Source organism: Silurus meridionalis, chromosome 5 (assembly GCF_014805685.1).
Source record: "Silurus meridionalis isolate SWU-2019-XX chromosome 5, ASM1480568v1, whole genome shotgun sequence".
In the NCBI taxonomy this organism is placed as follows: domain Eukaryota; kingdom Metazoa; phylum Chordata; class Actinopteri; order Siluriformes; family Siluridae; genus Silurus; species Silurus meridionalis.
Window position 1 is genome coordinate 18348054 of NC_060888.1, and position 27629 is coordinate 18375682.

The 27629-nt window shown below is 37.4% G+C and overlaps 2 protein-coding genes across 4 annotated transcripts; both read right to left on the reverse strand.

Annotated features, from left to right (window-relative positions):
* Positions 1 to 701: 701 nt before the first annotated feature.
* vegfba (vascular endothelial growth factor Ba) lies at positions 702 to 11929 on the reverse strand. The gene is made up of 8 exons (XM_046850182.1): positions 10674 to 11929; positions 8144 to 8192; positions 7721 to 7917; positions 6774 to 6847; positions 6020 to 6052; positions 4971 to 5054; positions 3444 to 3638; positions 702 to 3351 (listed from the first exon to the last, which is right to left on the reverse strand). The coding sequence occupies exons 1-8, from the start codon at positions 10755 to 10757 to the stop codon at positions 3330 to 3332; spliced, it is 738 nt and encodes a 245-aa protein (XP_046706138.1). The 5' UTR covers positions 10758 to 11929; the 3' UTR covers positions 702 to 3329.
* A 5064-nt stretch (positions 11930 to 16993) lies between these two features.
* dnajc4 (DnaJ (Hsp40) homolog, subfamily C, member 4) lies at positions 16994 to 27074 on the reverse strand. 3 transcript variants are annotated; one of them, XM_046850368.1, is made up of 7 exons: positions 26672 to 27074; positions 24539 to 24656; positions 23975 to 24065; positions 21623 to 21798; positions 21354 to 21518; positions 18322 to 18408; positions 16994 to 17683 (listed from the first exon to the last, which is right to left on the reverse strand). In XM_046850368.1, exons 2-7 carry the CDS (start codon positions 24631 to 24633, stop codon positions 17587 to 17589), a joined length of 711 nt encoding a protein of 236 aa, XP_046706324.1. In that variant the 5' UTR covers positions 24634 to 24656; positions 26672 to 27074; the 3' UTR covers positions 16994 to 17586. The 3 variants fall into 3 exon arrangements, with proteins under 3 accessions (XP_046706324.1, XP_046706322.1, XP_046706323.1); XM_046850366.1 differs by having other exon boundaries at positions 24539 to 24673; positions 26672 to 27069; XM_046850367.1 differs by lacking the exon at positions 26672 to 27074 and adding an exon at positions 26497 to 26652 and having other exon boundaries at positions 24539 to 24673.
* Positions 27075 to 27629: the final 555 nt, after the last annotated feature.

Sequence of the window (27629 nt, forward strand, 5' to 3'; positions counted from 1 at the left end):
TTTGGAGAGTAATCAATAACCACAGTTTCTCAAAAATAGGACATTTCACTTTAATAAAACAGTATACTGAACATTACATTATGGCTGTTGCCGAAGGGCTACTGAACGCATGTCAAGCTATTATATACGCATTGTAGACACGTGGATTGCCCCTTAGCTTGCACATTGTAAGACAAATTGAGTGATTTATACATGTTCACAAACAGAGGAATAGGGCATAAATGGTGTAGCAGCAGTAAGACTATCGATTGTTACCATTCTAACAAATATCGATTACACAGAATAAAACTATAGCTTAGAGAGCGTCGTCTCATTCAAAGCCGCAAATCACACAAAAGTCGGAATGCAGAAGAAATCTCCTGTACATGACTGAAGGTGCACGCTAACAGTAAAGAGGACTGGTACATTCATATATAGCATATGTAGTGTGCATTTTTTCTTATTATATTTCAATTACAATTAGTAGCAGTAAATTTTGATAGCTGTACAATAAGTGTGGTAGTTGATTTTATATATATATATATATATATATATATATATATATATATATATATATATATATATATATATATTAGGGCTGTCAAAATTAAAGTGTTTAATTTTAATTAATGCAAATGTATTCTAACAACACTCGAATTAATGCAGCACACATTTCTGTTTGCCATTTCTATTAAAAATATAAATAAATAAATATAAAAGAGGCGAAATTTAAACCTTCAACGCCACACACATTTATTCACGACGTCCTTTCTTCACTATAAAAAATAAACTCCACTGAAAAATAATTTTTAATCACTAAACATTTGTTGATGCACCAAGTCTCAAGTCAAACACCATAATCCGCTATGATGCACACATCCGGCAATTAAAACCGTCCGACTGGAAACAGCAAAAGATCTGTTTCGTTTTAATCCTGATGATTTACATAATTTAAAACACCATAATTTCTTAAAATATTTACAGGAATATTTCATTCTCTATGTTGAGTATGCTATGAGGATCCCATGTTGATCAGAGTATTAAAAACTTGAAAAGTATTAATTTAAGTTGCACTTTATCACAAGTTAACTCAAGTTGATCATGCAATTAATCGCTATTAAATATTTTTATCAATTGACAGCCCTGATATATATAAATATATATATGATGACGTCTGAAATAAATCTATACAGTCATTTGAGTTGAGACAAACAATGAGTTTAGACGGTGTCTTTTTTTTTCAGACAGCAGTTAACAAACTTGACAAAACAATCCAGCACAAATGGAACAATTACTATTATTGTCAGAAGTGAAATTGTCAATCAGGGACCTTTATTATTTACATTATTGCAGACTAGTTACTATCTTCATCATATTATTGCAAAAATAACCCTCAGTTATGTCATGGATTTCAGTCAGATATGCTACATGATGAGACTTCAAGGTAGTTAAGTGACTGTGGCAAACATATTGATATAATGCCAACCACTGTCTGTTACCTTCACCGAACTGTACAGTATATACTATATATTCACAATTTCTCGCAGATAATATCAAACTTACAGACCTGAGCATTCACAGATGGCTATGACCAATGAATGATTCTAGACAAAATACTGAATTATATCCCCTCTGGTATTAATATTCGCACAGTTAATGTGATATTGGCATAAAATACCACGAAGCAACATTAAAAAGCTAGATATAAAAAGCAACTCAATAGAAAAATAAATATATTATATTTTGGATAGCCTATAGTCAGTGCAGAATGCCACAGATTATTAAACTAACAAACAAACATCTCAGATGATTTATATCAGTGCTGAGATTTGATCTTTTGATTGATTTAACAGATGTGCCTCTGATGTGTACAGGGCTGTTTTTCTGTTCTTTTTTTTAATTCTTGCCCCTTTGTTCGAACTAAACACAGACCCTCGCATAGACGCATGCTGGGGCAGAGAATGTGTCCATAGCAGGCCACCCAGGCCGGTGCTTTAAGACAGATTAACAGAACACAAAACAACAAAGGCACGATTACAACTTTTTTCTTTCTTTTTCTTTCTGTCTTTTTTTTTTTTTTTTTATAAATTAACCACATAAGGCTACAATATTATTACTTAAGACTTACATAACACCTGAATATAAGGATATAAACATGTAAAGTAAAAAAAATTATTTATTTTTCTCTTAGTAATAATAAAGAAAAGCTTATAGTCACCTGTTATGTATGGGGGAGGGTTGAATTACAATAAGAGAGAGGTAGAAACTTTGGAAATTTTAAAAACAATATATGTAAGTAAGTACGTAAGTAAGTAAAGTAGGACAGAAAGAGGAGTTTGTATTTGTGTTTGTGTGTGTGTGTGTGTGTGTATGTGTGTGAAAGAGAGAGTTTGTTTGTATGTGTGTGTTTGCTGCAATCAGCAATGGAATATAGCCAGGTCTCTTTACTATTGACATTCTCCTCACTGCCTGGCCTAAGGGAAAGTCTCATTTATTCCCAAAGGAAAGCGCCAGACAAAAAGCAAATCAAACAAACACAATAAGACTCATTGATACAGTCCTGGAGGCCACGTGATGGGCTTACGGAGGCTGAGAATAAATCAGGCCTGTCACACAGATCTTTATCATTCTATACCCAGACCACACAGAGACGCCCATCCATCCATTCACCACATCTCAATACCAGTCTCTCTATCAGTCACAACACATGGATATGCTCATGACAGATGGGAAATGTCCTAATGATTTAATGTCCTGCAACCTAATTTAGGACACTGGGTTTTTTGGCAAAGTTTCAGGGTATATTTAAAAAAAAAAATTCCTTTGTTGTTTGAACATTAATAAAACTGTGAATTCCAGCTTCCAGATCAGTCAAACACAATCATATGAGCAAAGTGTTTCCAACCAATGAGTTATTTTTTTCCACAATGTCTTGGGGGTGAAGGATCTATTAGCTCTATTATACGATTTTGTGTATTAGCATGGATTAGCACAACAATCCAATCCACTTGAATGCAACATGCATTTCCTGTGACTCCACTAGCTGCTTGGGCCACTATGCGTGATTGGCTGTCAGAGCCATTGCAGCATGATGCATCAGGGGCTTTAGCGATGAGAATCTGGAGACACACGGTATACACACACCAATACTGGGTCACGGATACCGAGCTGAATACATGCATCTAATACTGCACTATATGTGAGAAGGTGGGTGGCAGGGTAGCAGGAGGTTCCACTACGCTTGGTGAGGTGAGTCCTGCTCTACAACTCCACAAGAAAGACACCGTCTTGAAAGATGGATGAAGATACAGTGCTTGTAACCAGGGAAGGAAGGACCCCTCATCATTTCATTATACTCTTATGGTCTCGCATCTGAAACAATAGCAAAACGAGGAATAAAAATACGGACATGCCTAGAGAGTAATAAAGTAGTGCAGTAGTGGCATTGCAAAAATAGGACATACCTGCAGCTGTGCTGGTTGAGTCTCTTGCCTCTTTTGGTGCAGCTCACCTCCTTCAAACTGCACGTACACTCGCACTTCGGTGGCTGTGATGTCATCCTGCGCATAGGGCAGGGCGGGCATTGCTCTTCAGCAGGGGAAGAAGGGCAAATAGTTGACGGGAGAGCAGGAGGTGCAGGTGCTGTAGGTGCTGGAGTCCTATAACGACAGACAAACCCTGAGTAAATAAGTTGCTTTAAAAAAGCAAAAACTATCATTGTAAAACTGTTAATTCAATGCTATTATAATATACTTGATAAAACTACATTTCAACCACTGAATGTTGTACTCATTTACAGGTTTTTAAAATCATAAATCCACTATACTATTAATTACTATTAAAAACATTTGGGTACTGGTTTAAAGATGAGTAAAATGTATGGTTGTAACTGTGCACTGAAAGCCTCCAGCTCATCAGTAAAGTGAAAAAATTATCCTGTATGTTCTATTAAAAGGTCAGTGTCAACATAAATAATAATTATAATTAATAATCTGTTGTTCTGTCCAGAGAACAGCCTTATTTAGTGTTTCTTAGCAGCCTCAGGAGAAGAACAGTTTATTGGGCATATTAATAGTAAATTAAATTATGCTTTGGAATGGAATGTTTTTGTCACTCTTTTACAATAGCAAGAAACGACTTGAGGCCTCACAGTCATTTAATCAAGAGTAAGGGGGTGTTAGGCACGCCACATTGTGTCATCATACAATCCCTGTAACACACATCCTCTCAAGGCTTCTTCGCCCAATATTGATGCGATTTAGGCTATTAATAATATGTTCCACCTGTTTGTAAGTCCTAATCTCTCCTTATTTTTTCATGCTAAGCCCCCAATCCCCCTGGGATGCAACACTTAGAATGGTAAAAACGGATGGATTGTGCAAAGACTGTGCAAAATTATCCTAATAATAATGCTTTTAACGTGTAATGCTTTTAAAAGTGCTTTTAGACAGATGCGACTGGTGCGTTCACAAAGTTGACCAAAAAAGGAGAGGAGGAAAACTACAGCTGAGTGAGTTAATTAAGGTGGAAATCTGCCATTGCACTAGTGAATATGTTTAAGATGTCTAGAAGCCACAATGGGGGATGGGGAGAGTGCTTTCTGGCCCACAAATTATCCTGATTTCACACCTGCCACTGACTCTATCCATGGACGGATGAATGATGGATAGCAGAGAGGGAGAGGCGATCCAAACGAAAATGCCCCCTGCTTGCCCTTTCCATGCATATGATAGAGGAGTAAAAAGGGGGGGAACAGAAATCTTCTTAAATGTATTTATTTCGAAAAAATTAACTGGAATCTGTGTGTGCGTGCAGTGCAACATGTATAAAAACAGTTTTAAGGTCTATGTTGTAACATATAAAACCTTATTTAAATCCTGGCAACAGATTAGTGTACTAGTTAAACAGTTGTGAAAGTTAAGATGAGGTATGACTTTATGGATTTAAAAATGTCACATGGAGTTGGGAAAAAAAACAAAACAGAAACTTACATCTCTTTTATCCTGACATGTTTCTTTCGCTTTGGTTTTCCCCTCTCCCTTTTCCTCTCTTTTTTCATTGGCCGTGGGTCTTGCCTGTAAGACAGGGACAGAGATTGATCAGATCAGTTCAGTGTTACGCTCCATGTGACGACCAAGACACTACCGTGTACTAAATGGTATAGCGGTCATTGCTACAAACAGGCCTGATATATCAATGACAGATTTGAGCATCATGTGACTTTCTTTTCTTAATACTTGTGATTCATCGTTTTCTTTTCAGGAGTGTTTGAGGGGCCAGTGGCCTAATTAAGCAACAGAAATGAATGTTGTGTTTCTCAACTCAGGAGGAGTTCTGGGTTCTGACTTGCATCCAGCTTTGTAGACACAGGCCAGCTGGACACACACACACACACACACACACAATACACACACACACACACCATACACACAGGGCAAACAGAAATTCAGAAGAATGAAGCCCTTACTTACTTCTTGCCATGTCAAGTCACACATATATCAGTCATGGCTAAATTAATTTTGTATATTGTAATTGTAACTACAAATAACTACAACTCTTTTTTTTTTTGTTAAAAAAAGCATAACTGGAAATCAGAGGTATATAAAATTTGCTTCTTTCTGTAACATGAGATTTTACAATAGAAGAGGCAAGGGAAATGAGTAAGTCATAGTGAATGTGAGACTTGATCAAATGTAATGCTTTGAGTCCATATGAATCTACAACAGGATTTATAATCATTGGCTTCAGAGACTCATTTAACACAGTTACAGTTTTACTTTGGTGTAGTTGGCCAGAGTGCATGTGATGAAATGACAAATGGGAAATAAGATTGGACCAGGCGGGTGCTTTCGCTCACTACATTAGCTGAACATGCAGTTCCACAGTGTAGTCAGCATCATTGAGTCACCAGCAGGGAGAGGACGCACACAGAGAAGGAGGGAATGCATAAACGGTAAAAGGCTAATGTTACGTAATACCCTATATACACAAGTCTATGAGTAAACACTCATGCCCTTGCTCACGTACACACATCATTTACCTGGTTGGCTCTGTATGAAGATCGCCTTTTGGCCTAGGGGAAAAAAACACAATCATATATTAATATGAGGAGATAAGACAGCAACTCATTACACTTCTAAGATTCTAAGACTAGAGTTCAGAAGCTACTAACAAGCTGGCATTAAAATCTGTGTGCCTTAGGGGGTTTAACCCTAGCATTGTGCACATACTGGTTTTAAAAATAGTAAATTAGATCAGATTGTGTTGATAGTCAATAGTGCATTTGATAGCTTCAGCATGGTGAAGCCTCATTTCTTTCAACAGAAGAAAAGCATGTAATATAAATGATCTTTCTGAGCACTCAGCTCTGCTCAATCAGCTGACCCTAATCCTAAACCCTGAGCCCTGATTTTAATGTGAATTGTACAAAATGACCCAATAAAGACCCAATACACAGAGCTTGGCAGGACGCCAGAATAAAAGGGGGCTTTTGAGGCTACTTCCTTATTCTTGACATTATGCAAAATGGCGTCTATAGGGACAGAAGGTATTTATGCATGTGATGGAGTCAGGGGAGAGTTCAACTCAGCTTTGCTATTCAAAACCTATTTTGGCATTTTTGCTTGATAATTCAGAATGTGAAATTATGCTCGACATGTATCACACTCGAAAGTGTATTAAAAAATAGCATTTAGAACAAACACCAAAATTTATTGCAGCCTGTGCATTTAGCCCTGTGTCTCACTAAGATTAAGGATGGATATAATGTATGTACGTTTGTGCATAAGGCTCACCTGCACTCACACTGGCTATGTTCTACGAAGGGTAACTGTACCAGTTCGTGCTTCATGTATGTAGTCTTCATAAGCTGTGGAGATTGCAAGGTTAGCATTAGAACACACGTTAACATTCACAATGCAGCCACAGACACAAATCTCTGAATAATAATGACTCTATCTTTTATCCTTTAATCTCTCAAAATGGTACGTGACTAGAGTCCAATCCAGCAATATCTATTACACAGTAGACTCTGTCCTAAATATGCATGAATGCCTCATGCTGTGTATGTCCCTTCAAACACACTTTTGTTTTCAGCATATTGAGTGAGATTTTGAGATCTCACTTTGTTTGGGGACAGTTGGTGTGTGGGTTTGTGTAACCTAACACTCTGTCTATTACATCTCCACATCTATGGCATTTGCATACAATATAGTTATATTATGTGTGCTGTATATTTGCTTAAATGTGTTTTCATGCGCTTACACTTTAAGGCATTTTCTAGATCTTGCAAGTATAGATAAGTGACCATGTGTTATAATTAAAGAAAAAAAGCATTTTCGTGGTATGTGTATTTCTGATACACTCTGAACTTCAATAAATGGGTTTAATACTCCAAAATTAGAAAATTATAAGTTAAACGCAGATGTAAAACTTTCATATTATAAAGAATTTATATAGTCATGTTAGATTCTAAATGTGTAGACAGGAAAAAAAAAAACAGACTTAATTATTTGATGCAACATATTACTCAGATGCCACAAAAACAAACTCTGTGTTGACTTGCATTGTATCTCTATAGTGAAAAATTAAAAGTAATAATATAGTATGTACCTATAGCATGTCAGTATAGTGTGTTTGTGTGTGTGTGTGTGTGTGTGTGTGTGTGTGTGTGTGTGTGTGTGTCTGTGTGTGTGTCTGTGTGTGTGTGTGTGTGTGTGTGTGTGTGTGTGTGTGTGTCTACCTCCATGCTGAGCGTATCCGTGTGTGTGGGCACACATTCAAGGGCCTCGTCACCACAACAGCCGCCACAACGCCTCAGTGACACACATGATGGCAGGAAGAGGTGATGAGTCTCCCATGGGAACTCCTGCCACACCTCCACCAACGTCTCTCTGGGCTGGCAGCTGCTCCTCTGATACACATCCATCCATCTAACCACTGAGATGGGAAGAGAAAAGTGTAGCCAGAGAAGTTATGACTAAGTTAAAAGTTTCTTACCTGGGCAATGATTCATTTCAAGACTGATTGTTTTATTTTTATTATTACATTTCTTTTAATAAGTACATGATTGGTAGAAAAACACATGAAAGAAGCAAACTCTCTCATCCCACCACACAGATCTCATGATTTTCCATTTTCTTAATGAGTGGATAAGAAAGAGTACCTTGTCCTGATTCAGAGCCGTGACTCTTTGCGGGCTGCCACTGTGCGAGCTGGAGGAGACACACATCCAGTCAGACATAACATACAATAAGTACAGACAGCAACAATGACAGAAATCTAAACTGCATGTCCAACAGTTTGAAAAGTTGAACTGATAACAGCTATTTGGAAATAATATTAATAATAATAATAATAATAATAATAATAATAATAATAATAAGAAGAAGAAGAAGAAGAAGAAGAAGAAGAAGAAGAAGTAAAATAAAGAAATTAAACTATAGAAAAAAAAAATTTAAATTGTGACTGTAAAATAATAATAATAATTATTATTATTAAAAACAAGCCGCTATTTAAATGCTAAAGTGGAAATAATATTTGTTTAACTGACTAATGTATAATGTTATTGTGTAACAAAAATAAAGACTATTTTAAAACCAATAATATATGAAAACCTCAAAAGTCCACTAAAGTATTAATTAACCACAGGCAGAAACCACATGCTGCCTAATCAATGCTAGAAAATAACTTATACATCACTCAGTTCCATACAGGTCATAAAATACCCATTTCTCAAAAAAAAAATGATCAGGAACCAGAATGATGATTGATACAGAAGGTCAAATTGCATCAGTTAGGATTTCAAAAGAAAATCCATACAGATGAAATTGTCAGTTTGAGAGTGTGTTGCTTTGATCGCATGTATTGCTTAAAGGTACGATAAGAACAGGAAGTTAGCACAGGTTTGGATGAACACGCCCCTCAGTACTGTTGGATCCACACTCTGTTACAAGGTCACAGCTAGATGAGAGCAGACTTTGTACTACAGCACACATTCACAGATGTGCATACACGTTAAAGTGCAGTTTGCCTTTGCCCAACTTGGAGGATGTTTTCGAGTAAATTAATGTGCATTTAGTTGTCGTACAAGTATAACAACCCTTAAGTGCTCCTGCACGATTGTCCATATGGAAGTTTACATGAATAGAGGTATTTATTCAAATATGTAACAATTCCTCTATGTTAATTATTAAAAACGTGTCTGTGTCACAGTGCTGAAATGTGGTGCCAGCTGGTACAATGTGGTACAGTGCTGTATCTGGAAAAGTACAAGTATCACACACACACAAGGGTAATTTACATGGCATCTATGTTGCAGTGTGATTGAAATATCAGTCAATCTCCTTTCTTGCCTTAGAGTCATTGTGAAATCTGGCTGCCAAGCCTAGGATTGGCAGAATGGCTGGCACGGTCGCACGCTCCCACCCACATACACAAAGAAAGATCATCACAGTCCTGCCAGCTCATGCAGTAGCAGCTCGTTTTGGCAACGTCAGTCCGCTCTCTAACACTCTTTGATCCCCGGCACATCGTCTCAGGGCCTGCAGCTCTCTCTCCAAGCGCCTCCGCCCGGGATTTGTCTGCCAGCCCTGCCCATCATCACACAGACCTACGTTCGTGCCAATGAAAGACCTTAAAACGCTAACCACTCCTTCTGCACTATTTTCGTGGCAGGTGTGTAAATAGCTCAAACGCCAGCAAGGCCGATGCGTTATAGAAAGATGGGAAAAAATGAAGAGTGAATGACATAACCTTGCCCCCACTTGGTGATAACAGTGTGATTAACTCTTACATCATTTCCCTGATTCATTTGATGTGTCTGAATGTGCATTTGTGCGTGTGTCTGGGGGAGAGAGGTGAAGAGAAAAATAAATCCAACAACACACATACCAGGGGTGTAAAACATAGTTCATTAGGTTTTTTCAGGGTCAGTGAACTACAGAACCTGTGCATTACAGAGTGTTGAGAAGATTTCGGCGCTTCTTTTAATAAGGGTCTCGGGCCTAATCATGCCAATCAGAATGATACGTCACATGAAATCAAGATCGAAAGAATCAGCCAAATCTCGCCCTTTATGATCACTCTGCAGTGGCACAAGATTCTGCCATCAAGCGAAACAGCCATTTCACGTAGCCCTGAACTGAGTACCCAGAATCACACCGTCTCTTCTAGTAAAGCAGGACTGACGCACAAAACCACACAGGAAGGAACACACACACAACCTCTCTTCTCTAGTTTCACCTCCTCAGCGCGCAAGTATACCAAAGACACAGACACTAAGCCTTCACTCAGGCATCTGCAGCGTGTGTCCAGGGTTTATAACGTCTTTGTAACACCTTTATAATGTGATCCAGTAAATACAAAAAAGTAACCAAAAATGCGCATTTAGTTTGCGCGCCGCATGCTCGTTTATAATAATGCACAACCTTTGAGATGGCAAATGCCAATGACCGTGAGGTTATCCAAACAAAATCAGGGTCGTAAATGCTCTTAAAAAAAGGTATTCAGCATTAAGCACAGAAAGTGAAGACTTAAATGGATTGTTTTTACTCAGATGACAGGTGATTTAACGCAATAAGGAGCGCTGGGGTTAGAGGAAACACATGATTTAGGAATATCAGAAAGTGAATCAGAAGCGTCGATCACAGGGAAAGTTTGCACTTTTAAGCCCAGTGCTTGTTTAGGGATCTTACCGGTGCCCTGGCACAGTGTGTTGGCATCCTGGCGAGGGAGACGAAGTGCAACATGCCGAGAAGAACTTGTAGCGTTGTGCCCATTGTTGCTGTTCGCCCAAGCAAGTCCAAAAATAGTTCTCGAAATTATAGAGCTGGAGCTCCTGTTCCTTGATTGCAGGCAATCCTGGTTACTTTTTTGCCTTTCGCAATTTGAAAACGAATCCCCGAAAAAGAAAGCATGACAACCTACTGTTCAAGTGTTCAAACCCCATTACACTTCGATACAATAATCACAATATTTGCCTCAAACCCTTCTCCACTCCTAGTCTACACGGAGATGTATGGAAACCGTTAGCGACACGCGGACGCCCCCCGCTCTTTGTCACAGAAATCAGTCCTGAGTCTGGGAGTCCTCCAGTCAGGAATCATGAGCAATCCAAAAGAATGTCCAGTCACTGGGTGAACTGAAGAGGTTGCGTGAGCGGTTCTAATCCCACTGATTCGCAATTAAAAGACACGAAATAGCCTAGAGAGAGAAATCCCGCTCCAAGAGGCGCAGGCCAGCAGGTAGTCTGATTATTATGCTTGAGAATGGGTTGCACCGCTTACTGTATTCCTCCCTGTAGTGTGCGTGATATTCCAAGGTGAAAAACCACATCCGGAATGGTTAAATCCTTCCCGGCGATGAGAACGGCTCCCATGCCTCTTCCACGCGTGCTGGCTTTTAAGAGCCGCTTCCCGTGACGCATCTCGCGCGAGCTCGGCTGCGTGTCCCGAGTGCAATCGCGCCCATGCACAGCCACGCCGCTCTTCTGTTCTGTGATACGATGACGTTTCACCCGGTGGCAACACCACGCGTTAGGGATTTTTTTTTATATTATTATTGTTATTACCCGCTATTAAATGTGCGATCAGCCAGATAATAGATAATAGATACAACAGCAAAAGGGAGCCAATCAGGCCTAGTTGCTCGGTCGGATCTGGATCTGTGCCTCCCTATTTGCCCTTCAAGCAGCCGAACTGGAAATGCGCGCGCTTGCAACTCGAGGCTGCGCGTAACTGGCTGTCACGTTGCGAACTTTTCCCCCCTCTCTCGCCCCCTCAAAGCCTAGACCTTGTTCGAACGGTGCAGGTGGAATGAATGCCCTCTCCCGTCGGCATACGCCTCAGCAATAATTAACTCCCACTCTCTCGGTTCACTTGCAAGACTTTTATTTGTCTAGATTGCGTTTTCAGTGAGCCCTATAAAACCACGCATCTAGCAACAATACGTCTTAAATATCATTTCTCTCAGTATCTTATGATTTTGTGAAATATTGTTTCAAATGCATTTTCCCACTACAACCCCTAAGTGTTCATAGCGACCCCTCCCATTTCCCTTGCATGTGAAGACCCCCGACGTCATTGGTAAGTGTTTGGGTTATATAGAAGCTCAAACCTCATGGGGGATCACTGAATGCGGGCTGTTATCTCCTTTAGAGCAAAGTGACAACACGGCTCACTGCCACAATACCCCCTGAAGGCCCTCTCAATGCAAACAAGAATTGATCTCATGTGCTTCCACACAGTGTCAGTGGAAATGTCTGACTAACAAGCTTGTCAAAGTTTCAACAGATACATGACAATAAAAGTGTCAAACCAGCCGTAAGGTCATAGCCAGTACATAGGCCCATGTAATCACTAACGCAAAAACACCCCTTAAAACCCCATCCCTGGCTCCTGACTCATTCCTGAGAGCAGTTATCTTGATATTTAGTCTGAGAGAGGACTGCACCTGCATATGGGCACATGTGCACTTTATCAGCCTATCAGATCTGAGCTGAGCATTGCCTAGCTGAGTAGATCCGAAAGCAAAAAGAACCCGCAATGTCAACATCTCACCAGTAACGTTCCTGAACACATCTACGTGAGCATGATGCATCGTTTGGAAGAATTTGACAAGTTAAAGACAAGGCTGATTATAATCTAAACATAAAACTAAGCGTATTATATGATCCTGTAGATGTGGCACCACACCTAAAATAAATGAGCTGAGATATGATTCAGCATTTGTAATGTTAAAATCAGACGTCATGCTACATAGCTGGCTGTGGCAACTACAAGACAATTTTTTTTTTTTTTTATGGGGAATTTAGCTGTTGCATTTTCCAGGCTTTTTGGCTCATTTTAACCATGTTAACCATGTTTATTGTTCATATTTGGAAAATCAGTTTGTCATTTCTGGCCCTCAGTCATGTTCCCTTAACACACCATGACCTTTTTTCTTATGACAGGACAAAGTTATGAAGCAAAGTCTTTGCGAAAGTGATTTCTATTCTGATTTGACTGCAGCTGCTTTGTACATACATTGCACAAGCGTTATTAATATAAATATGATTAGCATCTATTTAATGCCCTGCTTGAGTTAAGCGTGAATGTTTGTACACTTGCTCCACCTTGTTGGCTGAATTCTGTGGATTATTGAGTTTGTGTGGCTCAGGATTAGCAGATTTGTCATTTAAAATTTTACAAAAAACAACAACAGTTTATTAAAAATAAATAAATAAAAGAGGACGGTTAGAATGATCAAAATATTTTCAAGGATCACAGCTGGAAAATTGCAGAAGTTGTATCTTGGGGTCAGCAAATCTCCAAATGTACAATCCAATGTCACCTACATCACCACAAGATGTTTGGAAGGGTTTCAAGAAAGAAGCCTCGATGCATATTGACCCAAAAACAACCTCAGGCATCATCAGTTTACCAGATACTACTGTAACTTTAAATAGGACTGAGTTCTATGGTGGAAATAAACAAAATAGTTGGGTTTGTCACACACAGAGACAGACATATAGAAATTACCTCATGCCCAAGGTTAAATCTGGTGGTGGCTGTATAATGCATTGAGGCTGTTTTTTTCCGGCCAGAAATCCTTTATGATGTAGATGGCATCATTGACTCCATCAAATATCAAATAACAAATTTGTATGGTCCTGTCAAGCATAAACCTGATGAATAGGACCTGTGGCTTTGCATGGTTAAGTAACATACAGCTGTTATCACTTAGGGTGTACTCACTTTTGTTGAAAGCTTTTTTGACAATAATATGTTGAGTTATTTTCAAAGGACACTAAATGTATACTGCTATATGAGCTGCACATCAACCAAAATATATCCAAGATTAATTTCTATAGTATTGTCCCTTGAGAAGATATACTAAAATAGTTGCTAAAATGTGAGGTGTGTACTTACTTTGTGAGATACTGTATATATAAATAAAGGTACTGGGACACCTGACTTTCCCAGTCATTTGTGTTTTTTTTCCAAAATGTTATCGCAATGCTGAAGGCACACAATTGTATCGGGTGTCTTTGAATGCATAATAAAATTTTCCCCTCACTTAATCTATGAGACCCAAACCAGTTCCAGCATGACGATGTCCCTGCGCACAAAGCAAACTCCGTGAAGATATGCTCTGCATGGGTTGGAGTGGAAGATCTCCTGCTATAGAGCTCTGATCTCAACCCTATTGAACACCTTTGGAATGAATGTGAACTCTGACTGCACCCCCAGGCCTCCTCACATCACCTACATCAGTACCTGACTTTACTAAAACCCCTGAATCTCTCACAAATCCCCACAAACACAATCCAAAATCTAGTAGAACATCTTCCCAGAAGATTTATAAGTGCAAGTTGGGACTAAAGGTGGAATGCGATGCTCAAAAAGCACATACCATAATTATGACCAGGTGTCCACAAACTTTTGGCACACATACACATTTACACCCACCTTTTTACTTTAGTTATTTTTTTTTGTAAAACTGTGTTGTGACTACACTTGTCTGATATCCCTGATAGCAGATTACTTGTTATAGATATACTTTTTTTAAACAAAAGATCAAAATATTCAAGACAATGTTTTAACAGCTTTCTTCATGTTATCAATGTTAGTGGAGGGCACTGTAGTTTGCTTGTATCTTTTGGAATTACTTATATTGTCCTCATAATCAATATTTAAAGCTATTTCAAGCATACCAGGGTATTTAATAAAAAGCTTTTATTAAAAAAAAAAAAAAAACATTTTTGTAACATTAGGGTAATAGTGTAAATTGCTGGCAATGCATAGTCTCTTAAGTATTAGAGTAGTTTGCATAACTGTTTGTTTAAACCTTAATATAAACTCAACAAACCATGGTGTAAGGGCAAGCTCTCTGATATTTTATCATTTCCTTTAGATGAAACATATTGGTGAAGAACAAGAAATGATCAGTATTTAGGAAATTATGATAATACACAAGTCAAAGAAAAGTCTTTTCCAATATTCATAAGCTTAATACACATTCCACAGCAGATTTTTCCTTTCTTGACAATCATCCCAAATCAGACGTGATGGCATGTACTGTATCTGATTATTTCTGAGCAGAATATATGCAAAAGTAATCTTCTAAAAATCAAATTTGGGCGTTTTTTTATATTCTGTCCAAAATCAGATACCAATCTAATTAGGTAACGATTCGACCTTAATTCCAACGTTCAAACTGGAATTCACATGCCCTTTTGTTTTGTTTGTATGTTTTACTTTACTGCATATGAACAAATCACTGCTGGCTTTTCTCCCACATCCACACTTCTCTTGGCACCAAAATACCAGTAATAGTTACAAAAAAGCAAAAGCTGTTGGTGTGGAAAATGTAACACTCAGTATTAAATAGTCAATAGCAGAAAGACCTAGGAAGAAAACAGTCCAGTTTTTCTTCTTGCTATTTCCCACCCCAATTATAGGTGTTACAACGACCAGTCTGGGAGGATGACAGCTAATATATGTTTCCTCTAGGACACCCAATATTTGCAGACAGCCCTGGTATTAATAAGCTCAAGTCGGTTTCACTCTAGACAAAGGTGAAAACAAGGATCTAATGGAGTGTAGAGCCAATTATACTATATCAGACTCCCACACATGGACAGTCAGGGTACTAAAAAAGTAACCGGTGCTTGCCCTTCATATTCGTAATGCGTGTATGCATGTCTAAAGACATTGTGAAATAAAATACACAGATAGACGCCATAAAAAAGAAATTCTGTGTTATATAAGCATTTAACCAAGATAATGAAATTACTGGAACTGTAGAGGAGTAATTCATTATTGCCAAGAAAACAACTACATATCAGCACAGAGAACAGAATGGTACAAAAGCATTATATCATTTAATATAAGTATAATGTTTCATGATTCATAATTGCAAGAAAAAAACCCCAAACATTACGCCACTTACAGCAACAGTCAAACCCCAGTGGCTTCACGCAAGATTCTATCAATTTCATAGATTCCTGACAAACGTGAACAGTGAGAAAACACCTGGAGATGACAGTCTCCTTGATATTTTATACAGCTGCTAAAGACAGCATAACAGAGAACAAGTCTGCAGTTATACTATGACTGGAGATGTCATGTGCATAAAGAGAGCAAAACAACTGCACCAATTAGGAAAAACAGTAGCAACATTTTCATTTATATTTTAATACCTGTATATAGTGTTTACCTTTATGGCCTTTTTATTGACTGTTGCTTCTTTCAAAGAAAAGGAAATGAAGTCATTTTTTGTCAATAAGACCAATCAGAAAAAAAAAACTATAAAGAAAGAATGGCATTTCCATATACAGTGGAACCCGGTTATGTCGATGTCCTAGGGGGTCGCCAAAAAGCATCGAGGTAACCGATGATCGAGATAAACGAAAATCAAAATAGCAGCAATATATTAACGTGCTTGAAATTTCTTTATGTACATGATGTGCGTTAATAAATGAGAATGTGCTTGCACGTGTTTTTGAAGGTTTTTTTACACAACAGCGTTGCCGCGATTTGTTTGAAAAAGGCATGCTAGTTTAGCACTCATCACCAGCTCCTATTTAAACTTCCACACTCTCACTGTCCGTTATTGTTGGTATATGTTGGTTCACGGCGGTCGTTGTTATCGCTCATGTGTATCCCGGTACGTGCCTTCCCACCGGCACTCTCTCAACAGCTGCGCTTTTCTTCCCAAAGCGCACAGCGGATCCCCCCCGATCCTGCCGGTGTTCATTCTATGATTTTGGATGGTCATCACACGTTCCGCGCCGCCAAGCGCGGCTTTCGCCTCCCGTTCATCGCATAACATTTAACAACAAAAGGCATATGTGCACTAACTAACAGCAGAGATTCACCAGTATACAATACAACACCTGTAGCAGCTGTAAGACTTGATTTTTCCGCCACTTTCGCGAGTTCTTCTGCGGCTGCACCGAGATAACCGACGTTAAATGGCAAAATTTTTCCCCCCTTGTGCTCGAGATATTAGGGTTCGGCGACATAACCGATAAAAAATGCTTAGACAAAGCGAGAATTTGGCGGTTTCACTTCAAAAACGTCGGCTTAATAGGGTTGTCGAGGTAACCGAGGGCGAGATAACCGGGTTCCACTGTATATATTTATTTTGCAAATAAAGCCCGACCATCACTAAAAATCCTGTCTTTAATACATACTGATAAGGAAATGATGCCTGCTTGATGCTTTTATATTGCAGTAAGGAAATTACTTTCACTTTTTGCCTTTAATCTACCCTAGGTAGTAAAATACAACACATACATACTCTTTTCCATAGAACTTCATCCAAGTGCAGTTATTTAGAACCTGCCATATGTGTAGCCGGGTTTCTACTGACCATGACTTGTGGTACACACACTCTTCATTAAAAAGCATGTCATCCAATCGTTGACGTGTTTTTGTAAATGATTACGAATTCGTTTTCTCTGCATCCTGGACATGTTCGCAAATGTCGCACACTGATTATCATTATTATTATTATTGGTTTTTAAGCACCTTTAATCCACCTCCCACAGCAACCTGCTACATCTATGTGCACTCAGTTCCAGTAAATGACACTACCCTGTCTCATAATGTCTGTATGATATATCTACTTCTCTTTGCCACTTTGTCGAAGCTTGTATCTCTCCAAAAATTCTGCATGTTTCTGTCTCAGGATCTCCTGTTGTTTCTTAAAACCATTTACCCTGTATGAAAAACAAAAACAAAAACAATGCTGATGTAACCAAACATGAGGGCCTACTAAGCATATAAACTACGATTCCCTATCCACATACTGTATATATTGCTTTTATTGTATATGCACAATGCCTGTAATTTCTAATGTTTTATTTATATTTTTACCACAGCATAGGTTCTGATTGGTCAGATAGTGTTCTGATTTGATGTTCGGAAAATAAGGCAAACATTCATGTGCGTGGCCTAATAAGTTATCCTTTCTACAGAAACTTGTATATCTTCATATAATAGCAGATTTTTTTTTTTTTTTTCTTAAACAAAGGAAAAAGTATAAACATAAATAAGGCGAGGTTTTATTAAGGACACATTTACCGAACAGACTTGAATGTTTTGTCTTAATAACTTCAGAAGGTGAAAGAATATCTGATTATGAAGGCCATCCTCATTATCAAGTGAAACTGAAAACTGATTTCTATTTAAGTATGATATGTTATTCTTTAAGAAATAGTTTCATTAGAAATAAAACTGCAAATGTATATTAAATCCATCAGAACAGGAATTTAATGGAAAATAATGAACTGTGGTGTAATAAGAGTAACTCTCACATCACACCACCACATTGATCATTGTATGTATATTTTCATACCTGGCTCTTTCTTTGGATTCATTGTAGATTTTAGTGATGACACTATCCTTTTTATCCATGAAGTCGTTATGTATTTCCTCCAGCTTTCTAAAAAATTAAAATAACAACAATGTTAAAAAAAATGACTTAAAAGAAAACACATTGTAAATAAACATTCAGATTTACTCCATGTTGTTACTTTATATCCAGTCACTTGCCAATTTACTAGAAACACCTGTAAACCTATTAGTTTGTGCAGGTACCCGGTCAACTAATCATGTGACAATGGTGCAATAAGTGCAATGCATATAATCATGCAGGTCAAAAGCTTCAGTTACTTTTCACATCAAATATTAAATTAGGGGAAAATATCATCTCAGTGACTTGGCATGGCTGATTGTGCAGGCTCTGGTTTAAGTATTACAGAAACTGCTGTTCCCCTGTGAGTAGGATAAAAAAAAAAAAACTAAGCAGAAGTTCTGTGCTTTAGTACTGAGAAAGGTCAGAGGAGAATGGTCATTTGAAAGAAAGGCTATGATAAGTTAAATAACCACCATGGAGTGAAAGGTCTTCTCAGAACGCTGAACAGGTCGAACCTTGAGGCGAATGGGCTACAACAGCAAAAGACAACACAGGGTTCACACACTCCCATCAGCCAAGAGAAAGTATTGGAGGCTACAGTTGGCACCGACTCACTGAAAATGGACAGTTAAAGCACAGACAATGCTGTACCCTATCTGCCTCAAGATTCAAGCTACAAAGGAGTGAGTATTTGAGTTCCTTTTGCTGTATACTCTAACCATTCTGGCCATTCGCCCCTGACCTCTCTCATCAACAAGGCATTTTTGCCTGCACAACTGCTGCTCACTGTAAACTCTGTGTAACATTAGAGACTGCTGAGCATAAATATCCTGGGAGATCATGTGATCATGTCACGGTTAGTCACCGAGGACACTTTTTTCCCCTGATGTTGATGTGAACATTAAGCTCTTGACATGTATCTGCATTATTTTATGCATTGTGCTGTTGCCACATCATTAGCTGATTAAATAAATTCATGAATGAGCAGTTGCTATGGTATAAATATTACTATATAGTTACTCTGTCTTGCCATTTCACTTTGTTTGTTTACTGCAAAAGCTAAAACATAGCAGTTTTATTATCTGGAATAACATCTGGACTCAAAACAGCTGCACTTGATGGTATGTTCGATCTCTGCCAAACAGTTTTGAATTAACTATGATGGCACAAATTGTTTATCAGGCGTAATGACTATTTTTTTAATCATTAATGTGCCTGCCGGTGATGTCAGTCTGTGAAGCTCAGTCCCAGTAAAGGTGTAAAAACATTAAGCAGATTACAACAGGTATAATAAATAAAAAACAGGAACCAGGAAACGACAGTGAACATACATTAGTGGGATTTATCTAGGCTCTGGACCAGACTGTGTGCCAAAAAAAAGCTGAAACATCACATATTCTAGCAGAGGCTAATGTAGAAGCAAAACATGTACAGGGATATTATTTAGGGGGATGAAAAAACACATGGCGACCCCTGATGGGAGAAGCCGAAAGAGAAAAAAACACCTAATTTATACATTAAAAAATATATATACACACACACACACACACACACACACACACACACACACACACACACATATATATATATATATATATATATATATATATATATATATATTTATGTATATACATGATATATATAAAAGGAATTGTGAATGGAATACAGTGTTTGTATATAAGACTGCACATCACAGTCCTAGCTGCTACATCAATTACATTCTAAATAGTAAACACATTTATACCACAGTGCTGTTAGTTTCTCTATTCTGATTCATTTTCCATAACAGTAGCTCAGACGGTAGTTCAATACAGGTTTATCTCAAAGCACTAGATTTATAGTTTCTACTTAAACAATCTGACTAGGTGTTTTTATGGCACTTCACATACAGTAAACAGATTTGTGTGTAATCATTGATATAGTGAAAACATATTTTGGTCTTGACTGTTAAAGGTATAAAGGCCCTTAACCCTCAACTGAAATAAGTGTAAGTCGCTCTGTCAAATGCTGTCTGCCAAATGGCATAAATGTTAATGTTTAACAGTCAGCTGAAACTTGTGCAATTATAATACTTTTGTTTCATAACAGTCGGTTGTAAATTTTAATACTGTAAAATCTTAGAACAGAATAAATGTAGTAACAGGAACTAACTTCTTAAAGGGCCATTCTATAATACTGAATGCATACTGATTACTTTCCATTAACTGCATGTCCTGTCATGTATTTAGTGCTTCATAGCATAAATAGTATTCTTTGTCATGCTGAAATGGTTTAGGTTCCTACTAACCTCCAGAGATGGTGTGAAGGACTAAGTATATTTCTCAAATGCTTTGGCACTCTGAAATATCAACCCAATCAATCAGTGGAGATGACTCTATTTCCAGCACTAGTTAGCCACCTATTACATTCAGGATTACACAATTGCTTATCAGGATATCTTACAAGCTAGCAGCACACCAAGTTTCTCAAATATTCTTTCACTCTCAAACTAGAAATCTGACAAATAATGTACATTTGCTTCTCTATTATTGTAATATAATATGCATACTCAAAATGTGACTATAAAACTGCTTCTAATCTTTTTGTATCTTCCTCAGCTTTGGGTCCTCTCCTAGCCCACTCCCCCAAACATTCTTCATGACATATCTGTTCTAACTCTGCCAGATTGCTTGGCAAATATTTGCCCATTCTGCTTCACACATCTGCTCTAACTCTGCCAGATGTCACACACTCCCTTCTTCAAACTAGAACTGAGTAGGTCTGAGAAAAAAATATTTCGCTGTATTTTGTCTAAAATTTCAACTTATATTTTGTAATGTTTTATTTTAACATTATGTATTTTTTTTCTTTTCATTAAACTGTATCTAAACAATAAAAGGGCTCAGCCACCTTTCTTCCAACAAAATTGAAATGCATAAGGTGTAATACTAGCATCAGCCAAATTGTAGTGTGGTTTGTGTTTCTCCCACTACCTGAACCCAAAGTAATGGGTGCCGATACTCAGGAGCATAGCGATCATGCAGTAGCCCACCAAGCGCAAATTTTTCTTCCTCTTCTTCTGCCAGCCTTCCTCCGAGTAATCCTGAGCAGTCCGAAACTGCTCCCAGTAGCGCACATCCTCAGCTGTCTCAGCAGAGCTGTGAAAGGGAAGGAGACATACAAATGCAGGAGTTGCACAAAAATCTTTCAATTACAATATTTTTTAAACAAAAGGAGCCGTACGAAGACTAAGCGGGGTTACCTGGGGTTGTGTGTGTATCTGGAAGAGGATCTATAACTATAGTCGACAGTCTGATGTCTCATTCGGAAATCATATTCCTTTTTGGTGCCCTCTTTGCTCAACACCCTGTACGCTTCATTCAACTTAACAAACTGACTGTGAAGACTTGGGTTAGAAGGGTCACTGTCAGGGTGAAGCTGAATAAACAGAAAAGAGGTAGAGAAAAGTTATTAAAAAAAGCTTTGTTTAAACAAAATACTGACACACAAATCGGGCTTGGGAAAACGAGTTGAGCCATTATACAGAAGCATCGAATTTTTCCAGGACTTCTCTCTCAGTGAAATAAGGCATCTTTTCATCTACCCCCTCTTTATGTACAAAGTACCCTTATGTCTGCCATGGACCCGCAGAGACAACGAGCAACTCAAAGACAAATATAAACTCATCGTTCAATAACATTTCACACAACGTCCTGCTCATGTTCCCAGGCTAGAACTGGCATGGTTAACATAATACTAAACTTAATAATACATTTGCTAATTTGATGTTCTGAACGTTTTTTAAAGCAGCTGGGAAATGGGAAACTGCCTTGCATTCATAATAAGTATGTTCAAAGCATTTCATGGATGCAGCTGCAACTGCCTTTTGCAAAAAACATAGTCTCCATTGCTCTAAATTTGTACCATTATATAACAGCTTGTTTGACTCTGCCCTATGGCCAAACACTATAAATTATCAGACATGATCCAATTGCTACAGCATGCTGCAAATCTTTCATTTGAGCAAACTATTTAACCACAACTATTATAATATAAATATACCTTAGCACAAATATGTTAATGACACTGTAATAAACACTGCTGGAAACAAAAGGTCCAAAACGGCAACATATTATTAACAAACCCAATGACAAAGGACCAAAGAAATGCACTACTGAGACTTCACGTGCCACCATTTGATTGTTTAATTTTGCCGCAGTGAATTGTTTTTGGGGGAAAACACTAGAAATAGGGAAATTAACATATATATAGACTTCTTGAACAAAAATAAAATCATAATAAAATGTAAAATTCATCATGTCAGGGTCCACAATTTTTCTCAACTAAGCCCCAGGACCACCAAGCTGCGACTGTTGGGTCCCTAAACAAGGTCCAACCCCTTAACCTTCTCTGCTGCAGGGGTGCTGACCCTGTGCTCTGACCCCAGCTTTCTAACAAACTGGGATATGCAAATAAAATAACTTCTTTGCTTCAGTGTATAGGTTTTTAAATGGAACAAGATTGATGCTTCTTTCTGTAAAAAGCTGTCTTACCCATACTAAATAATGCCATACTAAATTAGTTTGTCTATTTCTTCAAGTCTTGCTAATTTCCAAACCAATGATTTGTTTTTAAAACCAAATCGAGGATAAGAATTTGCCTTTTCGAGCTTGTCCCTTTTTTCTTTTGTCCCAGGAGATTACATATGTATATTCTACACGACAATTGCATAGACAACCAACATTTGTGTGCGATAAACTTCCCTGAATTAAGAAATACAGAAAGAAATAAAACGCCTACATCACTATAATGAAACAGACCCCTCTAGTGGTGAAACGTTCTGTGTACTTTAGCTGCACAAAAACACACTGTCCTTGATATCCTTGATAACCCGGCCTTGGTTTGGTTCACACGAAGCCAGAATGAAACCATGACAGATGAGCTCTGTTTTTGCTCCAGTGTCCGGGTAATGAGGAGATGTAATTTTATTGTACGGCAATATTCTAGAACAAATTCTCTCTCTCTCTCTCTCTCTCTCTCTCTCTCTATGTATATATACATACACACACACATACATAAATACATACACAAACATATATATATATACACACACACATATATATACACACACACACATATATATATATATATATATATATATATATATATATATGTGTGTGTGTGTGTGTGTGTGTGTGTGTGTGTGTGTGTGTGTGTGTGTGTGTAAAACAAACCAAATATCAGAAGCTGGAGCCTGTTTGATTTAAAAATAAAGCAGTTCATTAAAGCATTCCAGTAAAATGAAGTTATTTCCGTTTTGAGTCAAAGACCTCTATCTTCAGATAAAATCTAAGATAACACTTCATTTTTACTCTGCATGCTAACTTGCATTGTAATTCTTTGTTATTCTTTGTAATTTCTTTGTATTTTTTATTCACTTCATTCTTGTTCATGCATTTATGCAAACCAGCATTAATCTCAAGTATTTCAGAACATAAATCCTTACATATTCTGCATTCAAAGTCCTGTCAGCTGTCTGCCTATTTTGCAGCTTGTTTTGGATTAGAGTGTCTGCCAAATGACTAATAGAAATGGAAATGTTTTGAAAAGAAACCTTTTTGGATTTATCAAAAAATGCATTCTTTATTTCCTCCAGTGATGCATCAGGCTTAACCCCAAGAACGTCATAGTAACTTGCGGATGACCTGCAAACAGAAGAAACAGCTTAAATAAGACATCATTTTTTTTTTGTTGCCATAAGCAGTCATTACATATTGAGACACAGATACTGTAATATCCAGTTTATATAACAAGTATTAAGTTATTATGAGTAGCAAACATGTTATGATATTAATATCAAACCGATCACATTTACAATATGGATTATCCTGATTTTGTTCTTTTTAAGTAATTTCTAACTTGCAGTTACACTACTGGTATACTAATATCGTTTCATACCTAAGGTTTGGAACTGGCTTAACTTTCTATTCATTACACATTAAAAATGTTAAACGTGTTTATAGTTGTGACTCAGCATTAAGTGAACTTTTAATAAAGCACCTCAACATAAACGATTAGACTTTTTTTAGAACATTTTTCCAGTACAAAAAAAAAGAATTTTACACATTTTTTACCCCCACTTGCAATACATAAATTATGCACAAAAATACAAACTTGCCTGGGAAAAGCAGAAAGCGACAGAAGGCGCGGAGAGAACTTAAAGTACCACAGACAGTTATGACACAGCCGCAACGGGGCCTCCAGCTGCATCATGCTAACACTCCTTCTGAAAAATGCTTATCCACAGAAAAATCTACAATAAATAATAATAAAAAAAAAAAACCAGAGTTCAATTGTTGAAACACACACACACAGTCAGCAGGTAGGAAAAAATTCAGTGTTTTATATATGTCTACAATATGTCTAGCTCATGATAAATTTGTTTAAACATCTTTTTTACCCCTCATTGAAACATCATGAACAGTAATTAATCAAAGTTCAGATAATAAGTGACTATAAGTCAAACAGGTATTCAGAGGTATGCAATAATGCCGGTCAACTTAATAACAGCTAATTCACCTTCTATGTAATCTACTTCCATGTGTATATTATTGTAGTAATAAACTAAATAAATAAACTAAAACCTAATCATTGATATGGAGGCACTTCCATTAAGGAAATGCTTATCTAATATTAGGAGTCTAGGAAGACTTTGAGATAGCCAGCAAGATTTCCACCATGGGAGAAGAAAAACAAATGCAAAAACCAACCGTCTCGCAGATGTTCCAAAACCTTAAATGTAAAATAAAAACAAAACTGTTTTGTTTTAATTAACATAAAAATTTAACTGTTGATAAGTTGCTGTGGTATAAGTAGAAAATCCTTTAAACACTTCAAAACATCGCGGTATTTTAGCAGTATTACACAAGCAAGAGTGTGGTTATAACGAATATCACCAGGACTGGGAATTGACCTCAAGCATGATCACATAAAGAGAGTATCAGAGCTAATTACAGACACTGCAAATGTGATATTGCCTTTACAAACAAACAAGAAATTACTATCAAGCCTCTGTCATCTCAGACGCAATGTGGCAAATGACAGGCTTTCTTATTTTAAGTCAAAACTTCTTCTGCTGTAAAAGCATTTTTTTCAATGTCTACTGATATCCCAGCCCTACCATAACAACCTTTTCAAACTAGAAAATATATGGGAACTCAGACAATTGCAATGATGCACACAGGAAATATGAGTACCCTTGATCCCTGCTCAACCAGTCAAATCAGAAGACCAGATCTAACTGATGTATAATGGAAAATAATTAACTTATCCTAGTAGCATGACACCATCACATTATTTCCGTTCCTATAACAGCACACCCTGTCACCCTGCGATGGACCAGTGTCCCATTAGGACGGATTCTTCTCTCATTCCCTGTGTTCCACAAACCATAACCATCAAGACCGTGACCAGGGTAAAGCAGTTACTGAAAGTGACCGACAGCACAAAAGGTCATGCTTTATTCCTTACATATAAACTACCAGTTATTGAATCCTTATCTAAAAGTATCACAGCTACAGTATAGTGTTCCCTCAATGTCAGCGACTAAATTCACTTCTACTCACATTGACAAGAAACCTTACTAACTGAACATGTGTGCATGATATTATATTTTCTGTGTAAATCAAAACAATTTTAATATGACGTCAGTTTTGCTCAGACTTTATTAGTGACACTAAATATCGAATACCGTCAAAACCGGTACAAATATCGTGACACCATAATCGCCTACCCCTAGTGTCCGTTTAAGAGAGTGTAACTGACTTATTTAGCTAATTCTCCAGCAAAAGATGAATTTATATATCAACCTAATGACAATTTTACTGAAATTATATAAATGTAATTGACTAAATATAACAAACACCATGCGAAGAGAAACATTAATATCAGCTGCAAATAAAGTACAGTATATGAACTAAACTGCTAGGCTGTTACAGCTCAAAAGTTAAGCGCTAACTAGCTAAACTAACCTGAAAGTTATACAGGTTACCGTACTGTCAGGCCCAAGTTGTCTGTACTAACAAATAACTTCTTAAATATTTGTTAAAACATAAAACTTTCTTGGCTTTTCCTCACCAGGCGAACGCCAGACACCAGAACTGAATGGCTGGAATGAATTAGCTTGTCAGGTAGCAAAATTATTAGCAGCGCTTCTGAAAATAATGCAGGTTTTAAACATTCATAACATACAAATGCAATGCATACAAGTAAATACAAAATCCTGTCATTATATCCAGGAACAGAAACGTACCGGTGTTAGTGTCATATCAGCAGTAACGCAAATACTATCAGAAAAACCGCATTCCCACTGTACCCGTGCTGTTGTTTTTTTTTCCTTGTTATCTAGTTAGTTAATCACATATTTTCAGTGCTTAAACCTGATGAAATTGTTCGTTTTGTGATTTTTGAGTTTGTAATTATCCATTTCTGGTTTGTGTACATATTGTAGCGTAGGTTAAATTCAAAATAAAAGTCCGAAGCATGCAGTTCCTCTTCCTTCTTCCTCCTGCATTACCCTATTCGTTATCTCAAACCCATGGTTAGACATGATATACGTACAAACCCTTATTTACATAAAATGAAAAAATACATAATATATGCATTAGTGACGTATTATGATTGATATAAATGTAGTGATCTATCCTGCCCCTGTAGATTGTTACCCCCCTGGTTCCACATAAACAGCCTAAAGATTCATGAAGTTACTGAGCAACTCATGATGATGAATTTGGACTATGATAAACTGTTAGGATGGACTTGGACTGTAATTATAGTTTATTCAATATAAACATTCTGCTACAGTGGCTTAAGAATGCAATTTGCATGAAGTTTTTCATTTAAGCTCCCTTCACTGAACAGCACACCTCAACAATGATAAAACTATAATGAATGGACATTCAGTGCCACCCAGATACAGATGGTTTGCCTTTTTGAGTGTGGTTCCTCTAAAGCAGGGGTCACCAACATGGAGCCTGCAGGCACCAGGTAGCCTGCAAGGACCACATGAGTAGCCTGCGGACCTTTTCTAAAAATAGCTGTTTCCTACTTTGTTAAACCATTGTTGATAATTATTATGAGAAATCATTAACATTATCAGTGTCTTCACATAGATGAATATCCTTAATTATTAATAATAACATAATAAAAGGTAAATTGAGCAAATTTGTTATTTCAGATCAAACTGAAATCTGTGTGTATCAAACTGGTAA